The 15,415-nt window shown below is 35.7% G+C and overlaps 1 protein-coding gene across 1 annotated transcript; it reads right to left on the bottom strand.

Moving 5' to 3' along the window:
- Positions 1-3,509: 3,509 nt before the first annotated feature.
- Positions 3,510-14,584, bottom strand: LOC142624129 (B3 domain-containing transcription factor VRN1-like). The gene is made up of 9 exons (XM_075797637.1): positions 14,456-14,584; positions 11,712-12,150; positions 11,416-11,606; positions 10,909-11,191; positions 10,586-10,822; positions 10,273-10,478; positions 9,852-10,131; positions 4,899-5,075; positions 3,510-4,027 (listed from the first exon to the last, which is right to left on the bottom strand). Exons 1-8 carry the CDS (start codon positions 14,516-14,518, stop codon positions 5,023-5,025), a joined length of 1,752 nt encoding a protein of 583 aa, XP_075653752.1. The 5' UTR covers positions 14,519-14,584; the 3' UTR covers positions 3,510-4,027; positions 4,899-5,022.
- Between the last annotated feature and the right edge of the window lie 831 nt (positions 14,585-15,415).

Here is a 15,415-nt window from a genome sequence, read left to right as displayed (position 1 = left end):
TAAATAATGTGACTGATTGTGGATGTTTGAAATGTGTATTTTGTTTTAGGATTAAGGAGAAAGGGAAAGATAAATTTTATATCAACTTTTATTCTATTCTATAATATTCCTCTAAAGTTGTTATTGTTGTTCTTGTTTTTTCTCATTACTTCAATTGAATAATTTTTTTTTTAAATACAATATAGAAATTCTATTCTTGCCTAATCTAAGTGTATATGTGTGTGAAAGTCTCTCCTAGAGACTTGAACCCTGACCCTTACCCCTCACACGCCATAAGCACTTATACACGTGGAGTGACCATCGCGCTAAGGGTGCATAGTGGCACTTCAATTGAACAATGATAGTAGATATATGTGTTTTGGGTAATTTGGTTGGATAGTTTTTGTTTTGGATATATAAGTAGAGAGAACATTTTGTACACAATATAAAGTAATATTCTACCATAATTTAATTTTAAATCATCTATAAGACACATACATACACACATGCTCACATCATGTCTTAATGTCGCACTATCGATGAGCGGAAGACGGTCAAAAAGTTGGGCATGCTTTCATTTCATAGTATGAAATATATAAATACAACACAAATTAGTTGATTTTCATGGTCTTAATACTCTTTTGCATTTATTTTTGGTTTCATGATTTTAAAAAAAATTAATCTTACCTTAAGAAGGTTACAAAAATGCAATGAAGCTACTAAATTAATTTTCAATATCTCAAAATGTATATGTTTCTTTACTCTAATTTAGTTTACTTTTTCTTTATAATATATGTATAACATTATCCAAAATTGTCTTATATAAAATATCACAAAATTATTTGTGCATCGCACGAGCAACTTACCAGTTAAAAAATAAAAATAAAAATAAAAATTACTTGACAACGTGTAAGAGAATATTTAACGTATTATAGAACATAATGATGAGCAATTGAACTAAGTAATTTTGAAATTTTTTTTTTTTTTTGAAGTATGGTTTTTTTATAAACTTTTTATTTGAATAAAATAAACAATTTTTAGTTAGAAGAATGTTGATGCTCATTTTTTTGAAAGTCCAGCAGTAGGAAGAAGCCTAGCAATGTGGGCAAGAAAAGAGATAGTGAATTGATAGGAAATAACTATTAATAGTAGGAATAATAGATCATAGGCCTATAAAATAAATAAATGGGTCTTGAGAAAAGCATATGGGTCCAAGGGAGCCCAAAGGAGGAAGTAGTAAACTCATGGGCATTATGTAATAAAGAAAAAGCAAGAATGGGTCACAGTAGGCCAGAAGAAGTAAGAAAGATACGGGTTGATGGAAAGCCCATAAGCCCCAAGAATAAAGGATAAAGTAATTGGGCCAAGAAAGCCTAAAAGAGTTAGCAAAGTGCTCATGGGAACGCAGAATTAGGAAATGGGCCAAGGACGCCCAAGGGAAGCAAATGGACAAGGGATGCCCAAGGAGAAAGAAATAAAACAAAAGAGCCCACATGCAATGTAACAGGCTGAGAAAGCCCAAAAATAGAGTGAATGATCATACGAAGTCATTGAAAAAAGGATGAGCAGTAGGCCCAAAAAAGCCCAGCAAACACGGGGCAAATAACACCATGGCAAGAATAGCAGAGTGGTATGGCAGGAATGGCAATAAGACTACGGGTGGAGCAAGGAATGGACTAAAAGGAAAAAAAAAAAACCAAGCAAGGCCCAGCCTCTGAAAAGAAGCAGGTCAATAAAGAAGGAAAGGCCAGAAGACAGTTCACGCCATAAGAGGTCAAGGATAGGCGACAAAGTGCACAGACGAGCCCCAGACCACGGCAAACGCATGAGCAGCGGACAGGTTTTGGACGTACACAGGAAGTGGAGCACGCGCAAGACCCAGGCACTACCAGCCTAAACCCAGCCAATACAAGAGTGGTGGATCATGAGTCGGAGGTAAGAGAGGGTTTGGTCTGGCGGTGGGGAGAAGGGGAAGCCTATTCTAGGGTTCCCGCTCAAGCTTTTTTAGGGGAAATATCCTGCTGGGATGACATATCATTCAAAAGAGGGAGGATGAGCTGGAACCACTAAATGCATGCCATGAAGGATATGAAGAGAGAACATCTACATCGTGGTAGATTAGAATGCCATGGTGAGCAAACAAACAAAATAGCCTTCTTTGTCTAGTAATGGGGAATGACATAGCCAGCACAGGTAAGTGGTGGTGGTGGTTGGGCAGCTAACAAACCAATGGTGGTCGGCAAGGACACCTAGACCAGACAAAGGTTGTTAAGGGGTAAAATGGTAAAAAACAGTCACGACAGGCAGTATATAAAGGGCATTTGTCGTGCACAGTAGGGGGATCGCAACAATAACAATCACCAAAAGAGTGATCACCATCACATCGCACAAGAAAAATACAAAAGAAAGAGAGAAAACAGGGAAAAAATTGAAATAGTAAAACAGAGGAAAAGAAATGGAGAATTGAGGAAAGAACAAGAGAGAGTAGAATGACAGACATGCACCAATAGGTTTTCTTTCCTTCTCTCTCTCCTAAATCTTACTATTTGCTAAAGAAAAAGAATTCATTTAGGCGCAAGCTATTTAGGCCCGTTCCCTTAAAGTGAGTAATTTCTGCGACAAGATCCTCCTGTGAGGTTACCCACATTGAAGAAATGGTTCCCTCCTTGGCCTTAGTCTCATGACAAAATTGAATGTAGCAAACTAATTATCTTCTTCTTTGATTTTTTACCAATTATTGTTATCGTTTCTCCTCTTGTCTTTATTATTACACTTATAACGTGTTCTTTCTCTTGCTTTAATAAAAGATTGTTTAGTTAGTTTACCTAACAGTAACGTATGTCGCTTATCACTGTTTTGTTGTACCCATCTGCCATAACTTTTCTGCGGTAACTTTGCCTGCCATGGGCATGTGACTAAAATTTTTGGCAAACGGAGGCATAGTTTGTGCACAAACCGGACCAAAGTGAGCTGTAATTGAGCCGGTCCCGACTCTCTTATCCAAAACACTTGGGCCTAGTACAGCAGAAGGCAGTCCAGCCCAAAATCACAAAAGGCCCACCACAAAGAATATTGAACATATAATGAGATAATTTATATGAATTTTATTTTATTTGTAAATGATGAGAAACCAACTACAATATTTAGCTTTGCAACCATGAATATTTTCGAAACTAGAATTCACAACAAAATATAAGATGATTTCCTAACAAACTCTTTGATAATGTAAATTAAAAGAAAATTTGTATAAAAAATTATTAAAGGGATTTTTTTATTAAATAAAAAAAAATCAAGCTTCAGATCCATTTTAATAGGTGATGATTAAGTTAAAATTTTAATAGAGGAATACTTCAAAATATTTTCTTTTGTTTACATTACATTGTACTACATAAATACTAATTTAGATTTTCATATATTAAGTTAGTTTGGATCTTATTATATATTTTATTCTCGAATGGTGAAAATTTTGGATACATACGTTGATCACGAGATGAAATCCTGTTCAGACCCAACTCACACAAGTTACAATTATTCCAAAATCTTTGGACAATCACATTGTTTCACAATAGTTCCAATGTCTATGCACTCTGCAGTCTGCACTACTTTTTTTGTTGGGTAGAAATAATTTACGAGAATACAATGTACTTCTAATAGATTTAAGTCCAAAGAGAGGCCAGAGGCCCTAAGATACAACAAAATGATCATCTCTACCTTATTCAAAGAGCAGAACAAGAGGAACATAAGAACCACAAAATAAATAAGCTCCCAAAATGACAATCACATCACAACACTAACCGTTTAACTGAGGCCTCTAAAAATGAAAACTTTGAGCACAACTTTATCACTCTTAATTTAGCTCGAAGACACATACATCTCCTATTTGCAGACCATTATCTCTTGCAAATGCAAACCAACCAGCAGACAGCTGACTTGCTAACAAATGTGGATAAATCAACAACTTCACCGGCCATGATTTATCCCCAACTTGAAGCATCACTTTCTGTTAATGTGTAATATTACCTCTTTTGACTAAGCTAAACGGCATTTTCTGTACAAAACAGAGTCAATAGTTAATGACAGAACAAGAAATTTTTCTTAAGGGGGCCAAGCTAAATGTATCTTCTTATTCCTATATTGCTAACTCTCTTAATGCAGATGCAAATGAGTTTGTTTTGAGAAAAAAGAACTTCTACTAAAGAAATTAACTTATGTGTTTTTATAAACCTATACCAAAACAATGGTTATATATGGAAAAAATAGTTAATATCAAAAGAAGAAGAAAAAAAAAATGGGGAGACAACCATACATTAAAGAATATTTATACTGTTTTTTAATAATAAAAAATTTAAAAAAATATGAAGGGGCCATTAGCCCATTATCAAAAATCTACTCAAAATGTTATATATACAAATTAACACTAAAATAGAGGGGGAGCGGTATTTTTAGAAAAGCCAGGGGCACTTTTGTGTGTATAGCAGTCGACAGACAATGTGTGTTCATAATTCAATTGTTGCAAAAAGTGGGGATTCAAACATTGGTTCTTGTAAAGGAGACCAAGCAATGCAACAAAGCTATAAAACTCTTGCCTGTGAGACACAGTATTATTCATTGAACAATAGTAATTTTCTTTTTCCTGATTGATAAATGATCTATATATTGAAAGAGGATTAGTAGATGGGCATCATAACATATATGGTTGACGTTGCATTTCCAATTCTTATGTTTCATAAATTATGATTCTGGAATTTACTGTATTAGGTAACATTGATGGCTCTACTCAAGCAATAAAACTCTATCAACCTGTAGCTTTTAATCTGATGGGTGTTCTCCTGCGCTAGAGGGAGTTGAAATTCTTTTTGAGCATAATATAGAAGTGTTTCATGCGAATTAGTATAAGAATATGTTGTTCATAACCTTACCAATGCACGCTCCATAAAACTTGACCCTATAATGACTTCAAAGAAGGGATTCTCTGAGGTGAATTTGTGGGGAGCTTCAACAACTCTAAGAGCCCTTGATGATGAAGGCCTTTGAGTAACATGCTTACTGATTCTCTCCTTGTGTATCCACATGGGCGGCCCAACAAATTTGGATGCCTAAGGCGATATATTTAAATGGGAGCTTTTTGTTAGCACTTAAATAATATTTAACTAATATTGAATATCATAATTTTTTTATAACAAAAATCTATTCCTTTTATTTTGTAATATGCTTTTTTTGGGGGGAAAAATGCTAAAGTTATAGCACATTTTACTAAAAAAAACTTTCAAATGATGTAGAAATGAAAGCGATTAGTGACACTTCAAGAAGATAATAAACAAATATTTGAATGAATGATGTTAGGGATATTATAAATTTTACAACATGAAGCTTACAAAGATGTATCATTAATCACAAAAAATAATTCAAAAATGCATTTAATAGGTTATTAACGTCCACAAATCATATCAATTGTCACATCAAGTTGTAAAGTTTTCAAGTAAAATTAATAATATTTCTAGCATTTTCCTATCTGAATTATTTCTTGTGATTAATGACACATATTTTTAAGGAAAAATGCTAGAGAACCAAATTATTTTACAAAAATCTTTACAAACTGATGATGTGGTAATGATTATAAATAAGTAAAAAAGTGATGTTAAATGTTGGCCATAACAACAATTTGTAAAAATGTTTTAAAATAGTTTGTAAATGTAACAATACTCTATTTGTAAGACCCATGTATTTACCCATGTATTTAAAGTTGTATTATCTTTAACATTACTCAATTATTTGGGATTTCGTAAAAGTAGAGGAAAAATATAAAACTATTTTTTTTTTCTATATTTTGCCCATGGCTGTGCATAGGTGATTTTAATGCATTCTTTGGCTCTTCTGAGAAGCTTAGTAAGCACCCACCACATCAAGGATAGGTTGCAGCATTCAGGGAAGCTTTGGATTTGTGTCAGTTAGAAGACTTGGGATTTAAAGGTTATCCCTTTACATGGAGGGAGAAGTTTTAGCTAAGCTCAGTCACACATCTCTCATCCCATGCCTCGGACCACTTGCCTATTATACTCCAAACCAAGAGCTTCGGCCAGAACAGAGTTAGGAAAGATAGGAAGTTCAAGTTTGAGGAATCCTGGCTCATGTGGGACGACTGTGAAACTGTGATAAGGGATGCTTGGGATCGGGTTGGTCATGGTGCTGCTGTTTTGAACTCAATCAAGGAAAAAATAGAGACTTGTGGTGCTAATTTATTTGCTTGGGGGTTAGGCAGATCCAACCCGGACACTAAGGAGATAAAACAAATGCAAAAAAGGATTGAGAAGTTGAATGAAGTAGAGATTATAGAAGAGAATAGTGTAGAATTCTTAGAAGTGAGTAAGCGGTTGGATGAGCTCCTACTTAAACAGGAGATTTATTGGACACAGAGATCCAAGATTTCTTGGTTAAAATATGGGGATAAGAACACAAAATTCTTCCACTCCAAAGAAACTTAGCGGAAAAGGCGCAATCATATTCAAGGGATTAGAAATGTTCAGAACCAATGAGTGGAAGATGTGGAGGATGTAGCAGTGGTGGCTTCGGATTATTTTGAGAACTTATTCAGCGCAAGACTGTGTGACCAAATGGATGAGTGCCTTGATGCAGTGCCTTGCAAGGTAACCCCTGATATGCAAAATATTTTATCCAATGAATTTAATGCAGATGAGATCAAAGTGGCGTTGTTCCAAATGGGACCAACTAAGGCTCCTAGGCTCGATGATATGAATGCTATTTTCTACCAAATATTTTGGCATATAGTGGGTGATAGTGTAATAGCTGCAGTTTTGGATTATTTGAATTCTGGAATTATGGTTCTTGAAATTAATCACACCAATATCGTTCTTATCCCTAAAGTGAAAAACCCTGAGAAAATGACTAATTTTAGACCTATCAACTTGTGTAATGTTGTGTATAAAATTATTTCTAATGTGCTGGCAAATAGACTGAAACAAGTTCTTCCCCATATAATCTCTCCTACTCAAAGTGCATTTGTACCTGGCCGTCTCATCACAAACAATGTTTTGTTGGCTTATGAAACTTTACATGCCATGCATAGCAGAAAAAGGGCAAAAAGGGTTCGATAGCATTAAAAATTGATATCAACAAAGCCTATGACAAAATTGAGTGGTCTTTCCTACAGGGCGTTATGCAAAAAATGGGTTTTCTCTGGAAGGGTGGATTACAAGGGTGATGGGATGTGTTACTACATCTTTATTTTCTGTGCTTATTAATGGAAAGCCTTTTGGTAATATTCATCCATCTAGAGGAATCCGTCAATGAGATCCTCTTTCACCATATCTGTTTCTTTTGTGTGCAAAAGGTTTTAGTTCCATGTTGGAAAAGGCAGAATTGGAAGGGCGTATCCATGGAGTATCAATTTGTAGACGAGCACCAACAATTTCTAACATATTATTTACAGGTGATTCTCTATTATTCTGTCGGGCAACTCAAAATGAAGCTGAGGCAATTGCTGATATTCTTCAAGTTTATGCAAAGGCTTCAAGTCAGAGTATAAATTCGGATAAATCATTAATGTACTTCAGTAGTAATACCCAGAATGACAAAAAGGTAGAGATCATGGAGACTTTGGGTGTTAAAGAGGTGGAGAGGTTTGAGTCATATTTGGGATTGCCTACAAATATTGGGCAAGCCAAGTAGCAAACCTTCTCTTTCTTAAAAGATCGAGTATGGAAAAAACTACAAGGTTAGAAAGGAATGTTGCTATCAAGGGCAGGCAAGGAAGTACTCATCAAGGCAGTGGCCCAATCCATTCTCACTTATACTATGGGAGTATTCCAACTACCAATAAAATTATGTGATGAGTTAAACTCTATGTGCGCAAGATTTTAGTGGGGACAAGTGGGGAATGAAAGGAAGATTCATTGGAGAAGTTGGGATAAGCTGACTATTGCAAGGAAGGATGGTGGAATGGGGTTCCGTGATTTGAGAACTTTCAACTTGGCTATGCTAGCCAAGCAGGGATGGAGGTTGCTACAACAAAAAGAATTGCTGTTGTACAAATGTTTTTCAGCCCGGTATTTTCCTCGGTCTCATTTTTTGGATTCCGTTGAATCGCCTAATTGCTCCTATGTTTGGAGAAGTATTATGGCTGCTTTACCTATTCTAAAGGCGGGTTGCTGCTAGGGGGTTGGAGATGGGGCCGCCATAAAAATTCAGGTAGACAAATGGATTCCTAATCATAATACAAATAGGGTACTTTATCCGGCTAATATGGATGTGGGAGAGTGGTTTGTGGAAGACCTGATTGAACTGAACATAAACTGCTAGAAGCAAGACCTTATCATGACAACTTTTCGTAGTGAGGATGCGGAGGCCATCTATTGAATCCCTTTCAGTCGAAGGCGTGTGGCTGATTCAATAATCTGGATGCATAATAGGAATGGGAGATATTCTGTGAAGTCCGGATATTATGTGGCACGGCAAGTCTTGAGGAATGAGAATTGGGCAGAGTGTTTAAGGGGGAATGATGAGCAGAAGGTGTGGAAGGCTTTATGGAAGATGAAAGTTCCTAACAAGATCAAAATCTTCAGATGGAGAGCTTGTCATGGAATCCTGCCAACCCGATGCAATTTAGCAAAACGAAATATCATTGCTAAACTGGTTGCCCGATATGCTTGCAAAGTCCAGAGATTGAGGTGCACGTGCTATGGGACTGCCCAGCTGCCCAGGATGTGTGGGTTGGAAGTCAAACCAAGCTGCAAAAATGCCCACTTGGCCAGCAAGATATGTTGCAGCTACTTGACTATTTAATGAACAGATTGGAACCTAAGGAGATGGAATTATTCTTGGTGCAAGCCTGGATGTTATGGAACCAAAGGAATAGTATGTTGCATGGTGGGAAGCTCAAGGATCCTGGCTGGCTGAATACAAGAGCTAAGGAATGGCTGGAGGAGAATGCACAAGCGCTAGAGCAACTTTCTGTCACACCGAGGGAAATTGGAGGAAATGTGTGGCGTCACCACCTCATCCTTTCTTCAAACTGAATTTTGATGCTGCCATAATCAAGGAGAGAGGTAGGTCTAGATTTGGGGCTGTGATATGGAATGAACAAGGAGAGGTAATGGCTGCACTTTCTACTATAGGGCCATCAGTTTTGGGCAGTGAAGTAGCAGAAACATTGGCATGTAGAAAAGCTGTGGAGTTTGCTGTTGATGCGGGTTTCTCTAAGCTAATAACAAAGGTGATAGTATTAATGTTATGAGGGCACTTTCTTCTCCAAGTCCGGACCTGTCAATTGTTGGGAATGTGGTTGCTGATATTCAATGGCTCATCCGTGGGCTAAGAAGGGTGTCAATCAATTGGGTTTAAAGGGATTGTAATAGGGCAGCTCATGTCTTAGCTAGATATGCTAGTAACTTAAATGAAGATATGTACTAGATGGAAGATGCACCTCCAGTTGCATTGGAAGCTATGTACCAGGACTCAATTTTAATGAATACATGATGACTTGTTTCGTTCACAAAAAAAAATCTATATTTCCATTTTTTTTAAAGATATCAATTTTTGTCACAAAATATGGGGCCTTCCTCTAGTAGGGGGCCCTAAGCGGTGGCCTAAGGCCTATCGTATCCACTGTTTGAACTTGCCTGTGTTAGATTAACTAAAACAATGAGTATTTTCTATTCATTATTGCTCATATGGTCAATTGTAAATTTAAAATTTTGAGTTTGTCTTGGACTCAATTTTTTTTTTTTTTTTGAGAAACAAACACACACACACAAGGGGGAGGGAAATGGGTTCTAACTCAATTAGATTGACTCAAATACATATGTATTTAAGCTAAGTGGGCTATTGAATTATTAATAATTGAAAAGATTTTTTACCTGGATCCCCGTGCCTATTTGCATCTTTAGCGTCTCGGAAAATGACAACTTTCAGTGAAATTTCAATGCCCTTTATAAGCTCAAATACACAAACATCACCTACTTCCAAGTTATTATCTCGGACAAATGCCTTCCAACCACTACAAAGTTCTGCTCTTTTTCTTCCATAGGTTTCTCTAAAATTGTATTTGACCGACCAAATTTTACTTCCTGAAACTTGAAGGATGACATCTCCATGCTTCTCACTGAAATGTTTCTTTGCAAAGTCGATAGGTATAACCTAGTATCAAAAAAAAGAAAAAAAAGATAGGTATAACCTAAAGAGGGGTAGGAGGAGAATATGACAATTAATGCATATTACTTTCAAATTGAAGATTACTAAACTTGTGATTCTCCAGCATGCCTTGAATTGAAAGCTTACCAAGTAGTTGTTACCATAAATGTATGATGGTTGCAGGACAATCATAAAATACGGATTTTTTGATTTGAAAGCACAAGCTCTCTTAAGTGCTCTAGCTTTTTCAATGTAAGTCAGTCCTTGCGTCTCCCTAAAACCGTGAGATTCAGGGCACCTAGGAGAATGAAGCATGCCTCTACCTTCTTCTTTAGCAGAAAAATTAAGCCCCCCTGTCCAAGATCAACATTCAAGAAGAACGTAAATAACCTGACCCTAGCTTAGTAATTTGACCTGAATAACAAATAACATAAGCACATAAATGAGTCCAAATGTATACCTTCAAAACTTCGCATGGAACTAGGTGAGTTTAAGTTTCTCTTTAACTTAATGATCTTCCTGTCAATAGATTGTGTTCCTTGAGGTTCAGTTGTGAAATTTCCTTGAGAATGTTGAAGGTTTTTGGTTGTGGATTTGTAACTGGAGCTAGACATGCCAATTTCATGGTTGCTAGGATACTCAAATTCATATTTAAGAGTTCTCTTGGGTTCAACTTGATTAACTCCATTGTCAAGAGCTGATCACACAACATAAAGAAATTAAATATATGAAGTCATGCAAATTAATGGAGAACTAATTTGAAAAATTCAGCTGATTCCTCACCTGGCACTGGCAGTGGGAGGCAATGTTCTTCATTGACGCGGAAAATGACCACTTTGAAAGACATTTTAGTGCCCTCGGACAGTCCAAAGACACAAACATCACCTACTTCCAGATTATTGTCTTTTGCAAATGTTCTCCAACCACATTTAAAGAAACTTTTTGGTTTTGTAGCAAACATTTGGCAAGTATACTTAACAGGCCATTTTCTCCCATCAGAAATGCAAAGGATGGCATCCCCATGCTTCTTATTCAAATATCTACTTGCAAAGTCGATTGGTATACTCTAGGGGAAAAAGTTAATGAAGAAGAAGATGAAAAAAATTATAAGGAATACTACTTTTCCCATCAAGACAGAAAATGAAAAGTAGCTCTGAAAGAATGCATTGCTGCCAAATTTCCTCTCTTTAATGTATCTTGTCATGCAAAGTGAACTTTGTAGAAGTTGTGATGATCAAGTAGCTATTCACTTGTCCTAAAAAAGAAGCAGCTGTTAAATTGGAAGCTTACCAAGCACAATTTAGGATGCAAGTACGATGGTTGCATGACAACCATGAAATATGGATCTTTAGGTTTGAAGGCACTTGCTCTCAGTCTCTGAAGAGCTCTAGCTATTTTGCTGTTGTTCAGTGGCTTGATCCTTCTATCAACCTTAGAATTCGAGCATTGCTCAGAGGTAGAAATGCCTTTAAGACCTTTTGCTGAAAAATTAAGTTAAACATGATTATGAGAACAGTATAAACAAGGCTCTTTGATCCATACCTGATTATGAGGCATTTGCATAGTAGAAGTGCTAGCAATTTTACCGGTTGGATTAGTTTTCATCTTCTTGTGAGGTCGAAGACATGGTAGTGGTGATTTATCCCTTCTTTTTGGGCATGGTGGAAACCAACCTAGGATTTCAACAGCGCTATCACTCTCAATTTCTTCCATCTTAGGACTGTGAAATTCTTCATTAAGCTTGCCCTCCTCACCATGAGAGCTATTAAGAGAATATTCTATTTCTGTTGCACTTGCATCAAATATGAGTACATGGAAGTGGGAATTTCCTTCATATCTGAAGACTAGGAAGTGTCCTTGCTTCACAGAATAATACTTGGCAAATTCTTGCCAACCCTTTTTTAACCAAACCTCACCATCATGTTCTGTCATTTCTACTTTCCATTCTGCACCACTCGGAAGCTTAAGAAATGCCAAGTTTGACATTCCTTGTCCATATTTCCTTGAAAACTTTGTAGGGATCCTCTGTAAAGAATGAATCTTTGATTAACTTTGCACATAAAATCTAGTAGGCTAGTATTAAATGCACACAACCTGTTATAACTTTTTTTTTTTTTTGAGTATTTCTAAAAATCCCTGTTATCACTTGACAGAAAAAACATTGCTTCTGTTTCTTAATAGGTTGCTTGAGAGTACCATCAGCAGGAGAATGGAATGAGAAGGAAATGGTCACATCCAGTCACCATTACCATATTTGGAACTTTAAATTGGAGATAGGGGGAATGGTTCTTTCGGTCTTTCCATTACACTAATCAAAATATTTCCTGCATTTTATCTTTATTCGATTAAAATGCAGATAAATACTTCCCCCTCCCCCCTACCCCCCCCCCCCCCCCCCCCCCCCCAAAAAAAAAAAAAAAAAACTTCATTCCTTTCTACTATCATACAGTTATACTCCATTTTATATTTAAGGGCAAAAGGCCAATAGATATGCCATGCCATCGCCTCCAAAAAGGTGCGTTAATTTTGTTCTTAGGAGTAGGAGAAGGAAATAGGCAGCCACTGTTATCCTATTTTGAAGTTCAAAATTGGCATCAGGATGTCCAAATGTATATTTTATTTTCATTTTATCATTATTCCTTTATTCTTTCTTTTCCACTCAAGCTCCTCTCTCTTTTTTTCTTAAAAAAAATTAAAAAAATCTCTCTTTAACTTTTATTTAAATAATATTTTTTGTGTTTATTATCTAGGCTGTAGCTACAGTCAGCAATCACAATAGAGATGATAAAACCATTCAAAAGCTATTTTAACACTTCAAATCATAAAAATCGTGTTATATCTAAAACAATTTAACATTCAACTATAGGTAATAACTCTTTATTTTTTGAATGATTTTTATTGTCTCTTTCCTCCCAACCTCTCACTCTCTTTTTTTGTAATGATTTTAATGAATACGTTGGTTTGTTTATATTATTTTTATTTTAATAAGTTGTATATAAAAAGTAGAAGATTTGATGTATAATATATTGTAAGAACACTAGCATTGGGGTGTAAAAACCCCCAATTGCTACTTTAGCAAGTAGACCCTTAAAAGCAAGCTCCATCCGGGTATGTAAACCCAAAATATTATTCATCCTAGCTACAGTAAGGTTGCATATTTTCAATCTTACTAATATGCAACCTTACTATTCATGAGGTAGTAAAGAAAAATATACTTTTTTAATCTCACACACTCTTTCTTCCTCTCATTCTCTCACAGTCTTTTTACTTTTTATTTTTTTATTAGGTAGTTTATATTATTTTATTAAGTTTTATGTTAAAATAAAAACTGAATTATTGGGTGTATTGTTAGATGGGTTGGTAAAATAGATAAAGTAGTGTTTGAGGATATAAAATATGTTTTTTTATATCCCATTACTAGAGTTCTAAAGTGCTAAAAACTAAATTTGTTAACCCCTTTGATCCAAATATCTTCCTCTCATTCTCTCACAGTCTTTTTACTTTTTATTTTTTTATTAGGTAGTTTATATTATTTTATTAAGTTTTATGTTAAAATAAAAATTGAATTATTGAGTGTATTGTTAGATGGGTTGGTAAAATAGATAAAGTAGTGTTTGAGGATATAAAATATGTTTTTTTATATCCCATTACTAGAGTTCTAAAGTGCTAAAAACTAAATTTGTTAACCCCTTTGATCCAAATACTCTAAAGTTGAAAGATAATTATAACATACTACTAATCCTGTCGCTCGAACTCTTTCCCTCCTAAACTAAAAGCACTTTGCGCACAAAGAGGTGTTAAATCAACCTCAACGCCTTTGTCCAAATACTCTAAAGATCTTTGCACTTTATGTTAAAAAAAAGTTGAGTGCTAAAATTTTAGCACTCTGAGTGAACACAAAAATGAAGCATTAAATAATTATATTAAAAAAATAAAATTTAAAAAAGGAAAAAGAAAAAAGAGGGGGAGTTTGAGAAGAAGCAGCAGAAGCTGAGGAGGAGATCGGCGAAAATGGTGGCGACAACGGCACTGTGTTGACGACAGCAGCGACCCGAGCAAGAGCAAGTTAGTTAGTTATTGAGAGAGGGGAGAGATTATTAGATCTGAAATCCAGTAAAAAAAAATTTGGGTCTGCCGGTCTGGTATGAATTCTCCTGCCTAAATCCCATGCATTTCCTGGTATGGCCGGAGAAACCCGGTATGGACCGGTACGAAACCCAAAAAAAAATCCATTTGGTTTGTGTTTGACCCGATTAATTTTACGAAGTATTTATAGTAGCATCAAGTTATGAAATCACAAACACAGAGTCACAGAGATGGATATGCTTACAAGCTTCCCATCTAGCAGAGAATCGTTGAGAATTATCTTGAAGAAATGTGGAGCATTTGACATAACTGCTGAACTGTCAGTGTCACTACCGCTTGAGCCACGAGAACTTGAGAAGTCACGTATAGTCTTAGTAAATACGAGTAGTTGTTTTTGTTTGTGTTGAGGTTGGGTGGTTGTGCTCTATAAATATGCAATTTATCATACATTCATAGCTCTTTCTGATTGTCGATTCAGATGGTGAACCGCAAGTACTGTAATGAATGAGCTACCACTTTTTTTCTTTTTTCTTTTTTCTTTTTTATAATAAAATGGGTGGATATGGAGGTGTGAGAATTAAAAAGTTATTAAAAATATTTTTATTTATATTTTTATTATTAAAATATTTTAAAAAACATATTATTATGCTCTTGGTTCATAAAACAAAGAAAGAAGAAGGTAAGAAATACAAAACAAAAAAGAAAATACAAGAAGCGACAAATATTCATAATAAAATTGAGGAATGATAAATTTAAGATGTTTAAGCCTCGTTCAAAGCCGATTTCGGCTGTTCTGGCATGATTCAAGATTAATTTCGGCCTTTTTCAGTTATTTCAGACAGTTTCAACCGTTGGCCAAAACAATCCGATTCGGCCTATATGACTCGAATCTGGCCAAATCAACCCGAATGGACGCAAATCAACTAAGTCGATGTAAATCAAAAAATAAATTAAAATTAAAATTAAAAATTAAAAAAAAACTCAAACGCAGCATTGACGCGCGAACAGCGGCGTCGGTGGCCTCACCCCGCGTCGATGCTTCCTAGAAAATATATTCAGACCTCTTTAAGTATTTGATTATTTCCTTAAACATGTGTATAAAGTTCTCTCATTCCACACACACAAAGTTATTACATGACGAGTTCTTTAGAGTGGCCTTAAAACGTTAGGAAGTGGGTTTCAGGATCTCATAGACTTGAACCAC

The sequence above is a fragment of the Castanea sativa genome, chromosome 2 (assembly GCF_040712315.1).
Source record: "Castanea sativa cultivar Marrone di Chiusa Pesio chromosome 2, ASM4071231v1".
In the NCBI taxonomy this organism is placed as follows: Eukaryota; Viridiplantae; Streptophyta; class Magnoliopsida; order Fagales; family Fagaceae; genus Castanea; species Castanea sativa.
Note: the sequence above shows the minus strand (reverse complement) of the source record. Positions and strands in the feature narration are given on the sequence as shown.

Excerpts from the sequence above, each read along its gene's own strand:
- LOC142624129 (XM_075797637.1), bottom strand. The coding sequence starts at position 14,518 with ATGTCAAATGCTCCACATTTCTTCAAGATAATTCTCAACGATTCTCTG. Across the intron at positions 12,151-14,455 it reads CTCTGCTAGATGGGAAGCTT|AGGATCCCTACAAAGTTTTC; the intron begins GTAAGCATATCC and ends CATTCTTTACAG. Across the intron at positions 11,192-11,415 it reads TGCATCCTAAATTGTGCTTG|AGTATACCAATCGACTTTGC; the intron begins GTAAGCTTCCAA and ends TTTTTCCCCTAG.